The sequence below is a fragment of the Urocampus carinirostris genome, chromosome 16, assembly GCF_059441175.1.
Source record: "Urocampus carinirostris isolate Australia breed hairy pipefish chromosome 16, RoL_Ucar_1.0, whole genome shotgun sequence".
NCBI classification, from domain to species: Eukaryota; Metazoa; Chordata; class Actinopteri; order Syngnathiformes; family Syngnathidae; genus Urocampus; species Urocampus carinirostris.
In genome coordinates this window covers 26,139,698-26,153,047 of record NC_142364.1, presented here as the reverse complement: position 1 = coordinate 26,153,047, position 13,350 = coordinate 26,139,698, and the positions used below count along the sequence as shown (strand labels likewise).

The window sequence follows — 13,350 nt, the reverse complement described above, 5'->3', positions numbered from 1 at the left end:
AAAATTTAATCAAATACCACTCGTTTATGAGCACAACACACGTGTCATTAAAATACAAAGGCAACACGAAGTATTGCGTTGTTCATACACAAATGTTTGCTAACCAAATTTTGGAATTAAAGTCTAACAATTTGAATAGTTAATTAACCTAATCAACGAATAACAAATTATTCACAATGACTAAAAACTCAAACTTCCCGGCTTGTAAATGCAGCACCATTAATTCGTCATTGCGCCAGGGAAACTGAGTGCACAGCAACCATGTTGGGTCTGGTAAGTGCAACGTAAGAGGACATTTTGGCGCTGGGGTGTTTTTGTTTTTATTCTGCGAGGGCCCGCGCTGCATTCAAATAGTGGGGAAAATGACAACTCGAGTAGTCAAAACGTGGAACAGAAAACAACAACTTGAATAATTATAATTCATATCAACGTTTAAAGCTCATACAAATAAAAGAGCGTTTTATAAAAATCGGACTGAACCTCTTGAATCCAAAATCATTCAAATAATACGCATTTGCGGGAACCAGTATTAGTTCGTAATAACACACGTGATTGATCAATCACGCACGCTGATATTGACACTGAAAACGTTCCTTGCGAAATATTAGTCTGGATGACGGAACACAACTATTGACTAATAAAGCCAACTCAAAGAATAAAAGGTAAAATTCTGGCAATGTTGTGAACGTAACGCAAGCTTTCCATGATGAAACTGCACGCGTCGAAAGCCATTTTGGCCCCGCTAAAAGGATGCTGTAAGGATATGTTTATTTTGAAAATTTGAGATGAACGAAAATAGAAATGTTGCTCCAAAAGCAATCTTCTGTTAAAATAGACCAAAACAATGTGTTGAAAACATGATAGAGCAGGGGTCTGCAACCTTTTTCAAGCTACTTTTGTTCTAATTTTTGCAAAGGGCTGCCAGTTTGATGTGCATTTCTTAACTAATGTTATTTATATGGTTTTATATAGTATTATTACTCCGTTATTAACAGGTTACCATGTCACAATAAGGAGTATGATGTCACTATTGCATACGTTTTCAGCTATAATAGTTTCATTTAATCTTCACATCATTGCTTTGATAATCATGATTCATTTTGTAGTTTGAAATGCACATCGTATGTATCCGCATATTTTAGATAGAGAATCTTCACATCATTGCTTTGATAATCATGATTCATAACGGATAATGAATAACGAAGATAGATCAATAACCCTTAAAAACCTCAAAACCCCCCCCAGCTGGAGATGGAATATGAGCTTGCTCTGTCCACTCCACGCATCGGCCCGGTATTGCAGTACCTCCGGGAACGGTGCATTCGCAATGATCGCAGCAAGGTTTTACGGCTAGGACCTTAGCTTGGCCTTTTGGCTGAGAGTAAGTGTCCCGGCTCCTAGGCTTTGTAGCGTATTATGAACTGACCGATAACGGATAATGGATAATGAATAACGAAGATAGATCAATAACCCTTAAAAACCCCAAAACCCCCCTCATGATTCATTTTGTAGTTTGAAATGCACATCGTATGTATCCGCATATTTTAGATAGATAGATAGATAGATAGATAGATAGATACTTTATTCATCCCGTAGGGAAATTCACACTTCCAGCAGTCTACCCTCTTGTTTATTAACAGATTAACATGATGCCCTAGGGGAGCTTGTAGCGGAGTGGATGACGTCACACCCCAGTCCAAAAGTTCGACATCCCTGCGGCAGATGGAAATCTTTTTCTTTGTGTCCAGGGATACACCACCTCGTGTTAGCGAGTCCGTCTCCTCTCCAATGCCCGTAGGCTTTCGTGTCTCTGTATAGCGGCGCTGAAGCCGGATAGCTCCGGGTAGCTCCGGGTGGCTACACGTTAGCGTCCGGGGTGCTAAACGTGAGCCACGTTTCCGCAAAACACAGCAACTGTGCTCTTCGATGTTTTCCACCAGCACTCGTTGGTCTTATTTGGTAGTGAGTTCACATTTACCATGATTACGGATGGTACCGAAGACTTATAACGCCGCTAGCCGCATGTCCATAGGATAGAAAGTCATCCAAAGTGTAGTTGTCAAACGGGAAGAAAAACACCAAAGATAGGAGCAGACAATAAAACAATAAATCACAAAAAGTGAGAGATAACAGGGCAGCTGCTGGAAAAGGCAGTATTTACTTGCTGTATTCATATGGATGTAATGGTCTTCCGATGCGTCAACCTTACCACTCAACCTTAAATATTCAACTGTGTGCAATTCTAATCTAATATAGAGGGAATCCTTTTTGTCCTCTAATGTGAGTTCTGAGTGTTATTGCTTCATGTTCTAGTTTGCAAATCCACACTTTTTGCTTATAAAAACTGTGGTCAACCATTTTTTTTTGCGAGTAACACACTCCCTACCTTTGGTGGGAGAACGCTTCTCCAATCAATTGGCCCATAGTGTTCTAATTTTATTTATAGCTTTGCAATAAATGTCCTCAACTGAACTGCTTTTCTCCCGCTCTATCTTTTCTGTGTCCAGATACACGGATTATTTAACCTCAATATTTGTTTATTTAGAAAATTCAAGATGAAAAAAATAAATGTTGCTACAATGCATCCATCTTTTTACACATATAATTGACCAATAAAAGAGTGTTATAGAGCAGGGGTCAGCAACCTTTTGAAGCTAAGCGCTACTTTTTTGATAAAACTATTGATATTATTGATACTAACCAAGTAATTGGATCGGATTGATATTACAGTCCCATAATCGATATTTAATTCCTCCACCAACTCCTTCAGAGTGCCACTTTTATATGTAGGTAGCGAAGCCCATCTCTCTCACAAAGCGCTCTTGGCAACACCACACATTTACATAATCTCATGGGGGGAAAAATGTACCCAGCAGAAAGCAACAAGCTGCAACCAAAAATTTAAATATGTTACAAAAACCTGTAAATTTGTTGTCACTATGGCAACAGAGCCAATGGGAGAGAATCAACACTTTAATTGCATTTCTGATTTTATTTTCAAAATAGTGTGAAATGGATACTATTTCAGTTATTTAGTTGACATTGATATGCAGCATTTGTACTTTTGATGCATCGCTGCTGTTTTTGTTTGACTCTCTTGGTTTTGGTTATGAAATATCTATATTTATTGTTTTATACTGTTCCATTTTGAAAATGTAGTTTTTAATCTCATTCTCATCTCATTAGCCGTACCGCCTATCCTCATTAGGGTTGCGGGGGGGCTGGAGCCCATCCCAGCCATCTCCGGGCAGTGGGCAGGGGACACCCTGAACTGGTTGCCAGCCAATCGCAGGGCACACAGGGACAAACATCTCATTCGCTCATTCACACCTAGGGACAATTTTGGACCGGCCAATTCACCTGAAATGCATGTTTTTGGAACGTGGGAGGAAACCGGAGTGCCCGGAGGAAACCCACGCAAGCACGGGGAGAACATACAAACTCCGCACAGGAAGTCTGGAGCTGGATTTGAACCCACAACAGGTTCCCATGACATAACTGTGCCGCACAAGTGCTAACCACTTCGCCGCCGTGCTGCCCTGTAGTTTTTAATATATATGTGATATTAAACATGTAATGCATAAAATCGGTGTGCTGTGTTTATTGTAATTATAGACCACCTAAAGAGAGGAGGTTTCAGTAATTCAACAATTATGACATTTCCAAGTAGATAGCATCAGTTTTGAATGGGTAGCGACCGATACCACCATGTATTTACTTGGATCAGATCGATAACAAAATTCCTAGTACAGTATTGTTCCGGCCCCCCTAGTTCCCAGACAAGTTTGAAGTAATGAACCCACAATGATGTTGAGTAGATAAATAGAAGTCAGGTTTATTCATGAACCCTTGACAGTCTTCTTATGCCTTTTTATAAAACAGAACTGCATAAGTACACATTGCACGCGCTACCGGCCGTCAAACATAAGACACACTTAATAGTCAAACATGTTACTGAGTGTCTTGCGAAAAGACCTTTGCATCCAGATCTTAATCTCTCTGTCCATCACAAAAGTCACTTCATTGTTGACTGGGGATTTGTCAATATTGCAAGGAAGCGATGCAAAGGGAAGTATGGTGATTGAAAATCATCTATTCCAACATAAGTACATCGTTTTTTCTTATCTAGTAATATCTTTGGCAACTTTGGATAACCGTGAGAAAATAAAATGCACAATTGGCTACTAGTGAAACGCTAAACGCTAACCAGTAGAAATAAATTGAGCTGTGAAGTCCTACAGGTGCTGCACTGTAGTTAAAATTAATTCAAAATTCTTAAACATGACACAAGTGAGTAAACAGTCCCTGTTTTTTTGCATAAAATCTATATAGATTTCATTGGTATATTCCAATTATTTTATGATATAATACGTTTTGAAGTTGGCATGTCTCATTTTTGTCACCCTGAGCTGTGACGTCATTAAAAGAACACCAGTACGCTATTATTAATTTATTTGAAGCGGTTACGAGTGTTTGACGCCAAGTTTTGGTAGTTTTAAAAAATAATGCTAAGTTTTTGTGTGACAGGTGGTTGCGGTAATGTACGACAAAGGGCGAGCAGACAAAAGGGGGCCAACTGGCAAAAATAACACACGGAGAGCTAACGGGGGCTAACCGGGACCGATTGACAAAAGGCTGACTAAATAAGACGCAGTTACCAGCTAATCATTAAACCAACAACAAAAAGCAGCAAAGGCTACAGCAACAATTGGAATAAATATACCAAGAAACACGGCAAAACCGATGCTAACGCCAGGTCAGCCGATCAAAAAACATTCGATAAGCAGCAAAGTTTGCTGGGATCCTATCGAGAAAAAAGCGGCAACAGCGATAAGCGCAAGGCCGGTCTGGAATAAACCAAGGCACACCGCAAAACTGTCTCTAATGTCAGGCTACCCAGCCAAACAACACACAGTGGGCACCCAATGAGCGCCAATCGGGAGCAAACTAAACAGAAATCCCTCAGCAGCCCCGACGCTAACGGGGATCTAGCCGGAAAAAAGTATACCAGCAGCGACACACATGGTAAAAAACACAAACGAAAAGCCACAATCGCCTACCTCCAAGCAGAAAAGAGCGGTATGCAATCGCTGTTCCTTACAATCACTTTCTGTTTCAAAGCCGGCCTCATATGTTGTGGAAATGGGATACACCCTTTTGAAAATGTTGTTTTCTTTCAATGACGTCACAGTTCTAAAGCGAAAGAGCCAGATGGGTCAACTTTGAGACTGAAATTCTCGAGTTTCCCGGTGCGTGAAATATTTTGCAACATGTTCGCATTATTGTGGGGAGGAACACTACGAGTTCTTTTCCTAACTGAAAAATAATTCAGTTAGGGAATGCCTTTTAAATGGTATTATGTATTCAAATAGTGCTCATGCTAATGAAGACAAAGAGTGCATTTGTATTGAGGCATGGCAGCTGGATATTAAGATAGGAAATAAATGAAAGTTGAAGCATTTATTCCCGATACTTGATATGCAGCTGATGGCTGTGTGCTACTGGGCCAAAACTAAAGCTCACGGTGTGGAAAAAAACAATAGGGAAAGAAAAATCTTGAAGGAATTTAAATATCTGTGTGATGGAGGATTGCAAGGAAGATGGAAGCGAGAGATAAAACTTTGGTTGTTCCAAATGTTACATATGATGAGCAGGAAGTTTAGGGCATCGGCTTGTGCCCAGTTTATTGCTTATGAAACATCCCATAATAGTCTGAAGTAAAGGTCTATTCGATGCAGTGAACCCCCGTCCGCTAGATCATCGAATTGTGCATCGTGAGCTGCTTGAATAAAGGAAAACTGTAATATTTGACCATTCGATGTCACTGTATTGTGTAGTACAACCGAAAACAAGTGCTACAAAACACAAGGAAGAATATAAACTACAGAGACTCAAAGTGACCAAATCCCACCGTTTTTTTCTCATATTTTTTGTCCGACTTTTCACAACGTTTTCAGGGGTACCCGTTGCAGCAAGATGCCGGAAAATTAAGTCAGCTACATCTAGGAGAGCATCATTATGTACAACACAAATTTCTCCACCTATGGGTAATCTAAAAACGCATGTTTATATTAGAGTTCATGTATTCTTGCGCGTTACTCTGATCGATTTATTTTTTTAAACTTTTTTTTACTACTAGGAGGCGCTATGCACCATGTCCCTTTGAAAATTCCCATTTTTGGAACTTATTAGCTTGCTAGCTTGCCTATTGCATTCTTCTTTTATCATGGCAGTTCCATTAAGGAAGCACAAACGCCAATAAAATATTTTGTTCATGTTAAACTAAAATATAATTTTTAGGTAAATATGTTTTTACTGCAAACAACAATAATCATAGAATCGAAATCCTGCATACGAAAGTGTGCGAAAGCGCAGGTCAGTTGTAGTTTAGCATTAAGCTAAAAAAAAAATGATTACGGATCCCTTAACCGCCATGGTCGTCAGGGCACCCCTTTCCTGTGGTGTGTCTTGGGCAAATAGAGCCTGTCAGCACACATTCATCTTCAGGCCAGGAGACGTATACCAGACAAAATAGTTTTAGCATCTAAAAAATAATTATTACTTTTCTTTGTTTTTACAATGCTGATCCATACAGATTTATTTGAAGATTTAGAATCAGCATAATGTCAATGCTATAGTGTTGAATAATGTTAGCATTAAAATAGTCCTTACCTTTTGAACATCTTTGTATAAATGCACAGCTCACCTGGTGCATATTGACTGCCATATGGGGCTGGGGGTTTGCCACTTTGTGGTATTAAATCAATCTATTTCTCTTTAAATACACATACATATATATATTCTATTATATGTATTCTATCATATATATATATATCTCATCTCTCTCTCATTAGCCGTTCCGCTTATCCTCATTAGGGTCGCGGGGGGGGGGGGGGGGGGGGGTGCTGGAGCCCATCCCAGCCATCTCCGGGCAGTGGGAAGGGGACACTCTGATTTGGTTGCCAGCCAATCGCAGGGCATATATATATATATATATATATATATATATGCATATCGTTTGATTATTATTTGATATCGTTTGAAGTATTTACACAATTTTTTTTTCTGTAGGTTCATTTTCTTCAGTGCAAACTCGACAAGAATAAAAACGTAGCATTTTTTTTTCTCAATATTTCACAGTAGTCACCCTGCAAGAACGAATATGTCACACCCAGACGTGGGTCAGACACTATCGTTCCGACGTGTACCAGAGTTTACCGGGTCCCGCCCAATAAAAGACAGCAAAAGTAGCAAAGAATACGCTTTGCTCTCAAACCGTAGAAGAATTTTGTGCTTTTGTGGTACAGTGAGGCGTTCAAGTAACATTGATACAATAATCAACTTTCCCACTGACGATAAAAGATGCTACATGCTTCTAATCAATATGGAAAGCATAAAAACACTGCGACAGATGTTATATACAATATGGATTCACATAATTCTCCAAGTCACAAAAGCAGTTTTCTGGAAAGTTGAAATGTCAAACACGAAACTAAACAAAAGCAACTCTTGTAATATTCAGCGTATTGGGCCTCAAATAGTGCCATCTTGTGTGTTTTGCGTTTTAATTTAAGTTAAATAATTTGTACTTTCATAAGCTGCCACGCTAGTAGCGTTAGCCTCTAGCGGCTACAACTTGAATCGGGTTAGTGAATGAAAAAGCCTTAGCCTAGCTTTGGAGCTCCAAGTTGGAACAGCACGCAATGGAATGTTGGTCTGTTAGACTTTCTGCGTAGGCGTGCCCAAATCTTAAATCTCAAAAGTTAATAAACACACAAAGCACTGCAAAAGACACAGCTGCCGGTTAAACATAAAGCCTTTGCTGACATTTTCCATAAGCATAAGACGCTAACTTCACAAACAACTTTGAGTCACTGAAGCTGAGTAACATTTGGACTGGTTGCCAGTCAATTGTAATTTTTCTGTGGAGCGTAGGTGCTTAAAAAAATAGGACTGATTGGGGAAGGGGGAAAGCTACACAGAAACTGGGACAAGATGCTAACAAATCGGAATCTGAAACTTCAATACCATGAGTCAGTCATACTAACCACTCATCTACGTCCAGGCCGCTAAAATTAGCTTGGCATAAGGCAAATTTCCCTTAACACGTGAGCCAGTAATTCTAAGCGAGGTGCTGACTCACATTTAAAAGCTACCAAAACACAATTCTTATTTGCCATCCAAATACAAATAATTCCCTTTTTGTATAAATAAAAAAGTCAAACTTGAGTCACCAACGACTAAATCGGCAAAACTCATTTAGATGAAATGCGCTGACATCAACTTTTCAACAAAGTAAAAAATGAAATAAATAAATAAATAAATATATGAATAAACGCTCAATATATATGAAACGTAATGGGCATAGTCACAACATAGAGCAAGAAAACGCTCAGGAAATCCCGCGTTAATGTCAGTCTCACCCCTTTCTCTGCAACACACAATTCAAATGTAATCGAAATCTTGCGACAGGAACTGTGAAAACGAAAAGTTTGGATGTGACCTTTTGTTACACTCTCCAAATACTCCCCTGTTTCATTTTGATGACTTTACAAGAGTAACCGGGTACTTGAGAACCAGAAATAATGTGGTGTTTGCCTTTTGGTGCCATTCACAGGGAAACAAATCACAAAAGGAGATTGTAAAAAGGATTGAGGATTAGTCACGTGCGTGAATATGACCTCCGATGCCGACAAATCCACGTCTTGACATCAGAAGCCTGTCCCGTGTTAATGCCTTTCACCCTGAACTGCAACAATGGACACGAATGTTCGAAAATGGAGTGTGGAAGGGGCTTGTGGGTCACAGCACGTCCGTGAATATGACTCCGACGCCAACAAATCCAAGGTTCGCCATCGACAACCGTCCTGTAGTGATGCCTGTCACACCGAGCAGCACCCATGGTCAAAGATTTTGAAAAAGGGAGTAAGAAGGGCCTATAGGGTCATTCCACGTCCACAAATGTGACCTTCGAGAAATACACAGCTCCAGTTCTGAAGTCTGTCCCATTATGATGCCATTCACACCAAACAATAACAAAAGTCAGTGTAAAAAGGGCTCATGGGTCATTGCACGTCCGTGAATATAACCTCCAAGGAAGACAGGTTTGAGGTTTATGGCTCCACTTCTGAATCCTGCCCTGTGTTGCCTTTTACACCGGACAGCAATAATGGACATAAATGTCGAAAAATTTGGTGTCAACGGGGATTTTTGGTCATTGCACATCCGTGAATATGACCTAAGACGTGAAAAATACCCAGCTCCGCATCCTGTCTTTGTAGCTGCCCTTCATGCAAAAGGGTCCCCAACCATTGGACCGTCGGTCGTTTACTACCACACGGTCTCCATATTGTTTTCCTGACACCGCTCAGTTAATACTGAACTTTAACCATGGCTTTGAAGTGGTGCATTTGAATTAAAATCAGTGTGGTTCACACAGGTGGGCGCTGCTGCCATTTAGTGTCCAGGTCGGAAATGAGCATCACCGTCCGCCAAAGATACAGCCAAGAATGAATGAAACCACAATTATGCGCTTATAGCCAATCAGCGTAGGGAATGGTCAACTGCAGCCTACTTTATCATGTTACAAAGATTGTAAACAAACTTGCCGCCATTGAAAAACTTGGAGTTGGAGAATGCGTGGATCTCTATGTCAAGAACACTCAAGAAATAGAGACCACACAAGACCAACACACTTTTTGTGGGGGGTGGGTGATTTGGTGAGTTTGTATTTTTAATTACCTGGTTAACAAAATGACGTGACATTTTGTGTTAAAAATTTAAATGGTGTGTTACTATAGCACGTCCACCTCACAGTTCACAAGTCCCGGGTTCAATTTCAGCTATCGTCCTCCTTGTGTGGGGTTTGCATGTTCTCCCCATGCCCTTGGGCACTCCGGTTTTCTCCCACATTACAAAAACATGGAACTGGATGGTTCCAGGACCCCAGCAACCCTTGTTAGGATGAGCAGTTCAGAAAATTGTTATTATTATTTTTGTTATTATTTCTGGAAAAAGTATAATCATGTTTAAGGCCGTCCTTGGGCTGTGTGATGAAGTATTGTCAAACATCAAACCGTTGTGTGTTACGGAAATGGTTGAGGACCCCTTCACAAAAGCGTAACACATGAATAAAACTGCTGTAAAAGAGCAGTATGAAAGGGGCTAGCGATCCATTGTTTGATTCTGTCACACTTCTGTGTCTTGCCCTTCATGCGTGTTGCACCCTTCACACCGAAAAGTAAGGGTAAATGTGAGAAAGGGGATACTGAGTATGCACATGCAGATCTTTCTCGTTTTTCGGGGCAGGTAAAAATGAAGCTACGTGTGTCAAATGGTACTCTCCGTGTTTGCGTGCGGGTGCGTGAGGGGCTGGCCGGGCCGACGGGGTTCCACACAGTTGCGCTGCTCGCCCAGTAGCGTGGTGGTCTCTTCCGGGACGCCGTCGGCGTCCCCGGACGGCGTTGCCTGGCGCGAGGGAACGGCGGGGGGCGTACCATGGTTGCTGGAAAGCAACGTCTGGCTGGGCCGCCGCGCAAAAGACGTTGGCGGGCCGGAACGGCCAGGTTGAGAGGCGGAAGGCGGACGCTTGACGGGAGGCGTAGCAAGGGGCAAAGGGGGAGAGGTGAGGGGGGGCGCATCCAGACGCTGCTGGCTTCCGTCAGGGGACTGTGGCATGCTGTCCAGCCGCGAGGCCAACACGGCGTTCTGGTACTGTGCTCGCGTTATCTGAGGACCACAAATATGGAGTCGGCACAAATATATAGAAATCCCTCGCTGCATCACGGTTTACTACTCCCGGTTTTTATCGTGCATTGTATTCTGCATTCTGATTTACCCGCGTTTCACTGAATTTCTTCACTTTGACATTTAGAACACTTGGCAGAAATAGTGATGCTTTGTTTAATCAAACAATCGAATTCCCTGGTCCGCACCAGTTCCAAGCCACCTGCTCAGTGCCGGTTGAGGTAAACCGCCGGTGGGCACCGCATTTAAAGCCGCAGTGTCTAAAATATATGGAAAAATGTAGCGAATTGCAGTCCGGAATTCTTGGTAAACCTAAACTTTCCCCAAATCACTGTTGCTGCAGTCGCTCTGAACTTTTGACTGAACCCATCGTACCTTAACAAACTGCAGGTCGCTGAGCGCTCGGACATAGAAGTCCGGAACGTACTGGAAGGGTGTTCCTGGGATTTGAGTGTTGCTGCCGCCCATGGAGTTGCTCTCGGGGCCGCCGCCCGTACCCGCTCCGCCTCGCTCACTACAGCTGATGGATGCTGAACGGTTCAGCTTTCCGCCATGCGACGGGGAACGAAACTCTGGGATTGGATGACAAAAGTGCCATTGTTAAAAGTGACGGCAGATGGCAGGCATGTGCACGGGGAGGTGAACAACAAACATGCCGCCACGGGAGTGCATTGTTTGGCGTTGTGGTCTTTGATGTCATTGAAGGGGGTGTCAAAGTTGGGGGCTAAGGGGTTAAGTGATAGGAATGTTATATTGGGGTGGACATAGTGGTGCAGGAAAAATTAGAGGCAAGAAAACAGATTGACAAGTCGGGTTGAGCAAGTGGCTAGCTTAATTTAGCATGGGAGTGGAAAGTTGAATGTGCATCATCCTCACTGTTGTGATTGGAGTTCTGGCTTTGGTGGTTAACATATTCTGGTCATCAACACTTATAGATGTCAAACCTCCCTCCCTATAGTGCGTTATGTAGAACCTCCCTCTTGTACAAAATAACTTAATTAAAAAGACAATACTGATTTCAAACACAAGCAAAAATAATAAAGCCCACCTAGAGGGAGCTGACATGATTGTCCAAGCCATTAGTGGTCCTCAGGATGATAGTTTGAGGCCCCCCCGCCTTAAAAGGAAAGTTAATGGGGCAGTGTGTCTAATCCCACCACTAGATGTTGTAGTATTCCATCGTGTAAGTGCTAAAAATCACAAGTAGCAATGAATATTTCGGAGACTCAAAGTGATCAGAAAGCACTGTTTTTTTATTTGCCCAGCCTTTCACCAGGTTTTTGGCTACCCATAGCAGCAAAATGCTAACTATGTAATCTCCTGCGAGGTGAGGCTCATGTTATGCAAAATATATATAAAAAATTCACCTCTATATGAGAGTTCATGAATTTTTGCTCATATTTTAAATTCATATTCTTTTTTTAATGAAGCCACTGAATAAAACACAATGTCCCTTTAAGTGCAGCCCTGGATGATTGTGGATTAAATTATTACCGATTGATTTATTTTCACATGAATTCTTAATATATCTTTTATTTTTAGATTATATTTTGTAAAGTTACTTTTTAAAAAATATATTTGACTGTTTTTTACAAAACTTTTTATATGGAAAATTTGGCTCAAACTCACCCAGACCCTTGCTCCAGCACCCCAGGTTAAATTGAGTTTAAGACCCCTGTGCTCTGGATACCCAAAAAAACCAAAACCTCTTTAAAGACTGAGCAAAAAAATGAAAGGAAAAATTGTGTTTTTTTTCTTCACTTTAAGTCTCCGTAGTTTGTTTTCTTCCTTGTGCTGTTATGACTTAATTTGGGTTACACAATAAAATTGTGACATTGAGTGGTCAAATAATACACACTGTTCCCTTCATCCACTTAACCATTTTCTGTGCCGCTTATCCTCATTAGGGTCGCGGAGATGTTGGAGCCCATACCAGCTATCTTCGGGCAGTGGTCAGGGGACACCCTAAACTAGTTGCCAGCCGGTCGCAGGAAACACAGAGACAGACCACCAACTTGGGCATTAAAAACTAGGGACAATTTGAACCCACCAATTAACCTGACATGCATGTTTTTGGAATGTGAGAGGAAACCGAAGTGCCCAGAGGAAACCCACGGAGGCACGGGGAGAACATGCAAACTCCACACAGGGAGGCTGCGGTAGCTGGAATCAAACCCTGGACCTCTGGACTGTGGGGCTGCATGCCCACTACCCAGCCGCTGTGCCACCTGTGCCCTTTAAAATAGCTGCCACAAACAGCTAATACAGTAAAACAGAAACATAATACTTAATACAAGCAATGGAACAAGTCAGTTTTGTGTGTATGTGTTTTTTGCACCGCTATTAGCATTAGCATTCACAACCAGGAATAAACTGGAATGTTGAGCTCCTCTCAGGTCAGGGCTGCACACAGATGCTGTGGCTTCAAAGCAGTTTCCAATATTATTTTTGAACTGGAATTAACTCTGCTGCCCTCTGATGGACAAAATAAGGAGCGCAGCTGTTGTCAGGTTTAGATGAAACTGCTCAAAGTCATCGGTAAGGTCAAACGCTAACAGCTAATGCTAACAGCTAGCACCTGCAGGGAAAAGGCCGAGTCGGCGG

At 41.7% G+C, this 13,350-nt stretch overlaps 1 protein-coding gene and 1 long non-coding RNA gene across 4 annotated transcripts in view; one reads left to right on the top strand and one right to left on the bottom strand.

The window, feature by feature from the left end:
- The first annotated feature begins 642 nt into the window (after positions 1–642).
- Positions 643–13,058, top strand: LOC148350853 (uncharacterized). Its single transcript, XR_015853041.1, has 3 exons — positions 643–755; positions 8,618–9,719; positions 12,654–13,058. It is a non-coding gene; the product is annotated as an uncharacterized LOC148350853 (long non-coding RNA).
- The window catches only part of cnnm4a (cyclin and CBS domain divalent metal cation transport mediator 4a), a 33,920-nt gene continuing 24,380 nt past the window's right edge, over positions 3,811–13,350 (bottom strand). For all 3 annotated transcript variants that reach the window (XM_088355930.1, XM_088355927.1, XM_088355928.1), the window contains 2 exons: positions 11,122–11,318; positions 3,811–10,728 (listed from right to left, as the gene is read on the bottom strand). In XM_088355930.1, the coding sequence (XP_088212056.1) occupies positions 10,330–10,728; positions 11,122–11,318 (596 nt within the window). In that variant the 3' untranslated portion in view covers positions 3,811–10,329. The remainder of the gene's footprint in view (positions 10,729–11,121; positions 11,319–13,350) is intronic.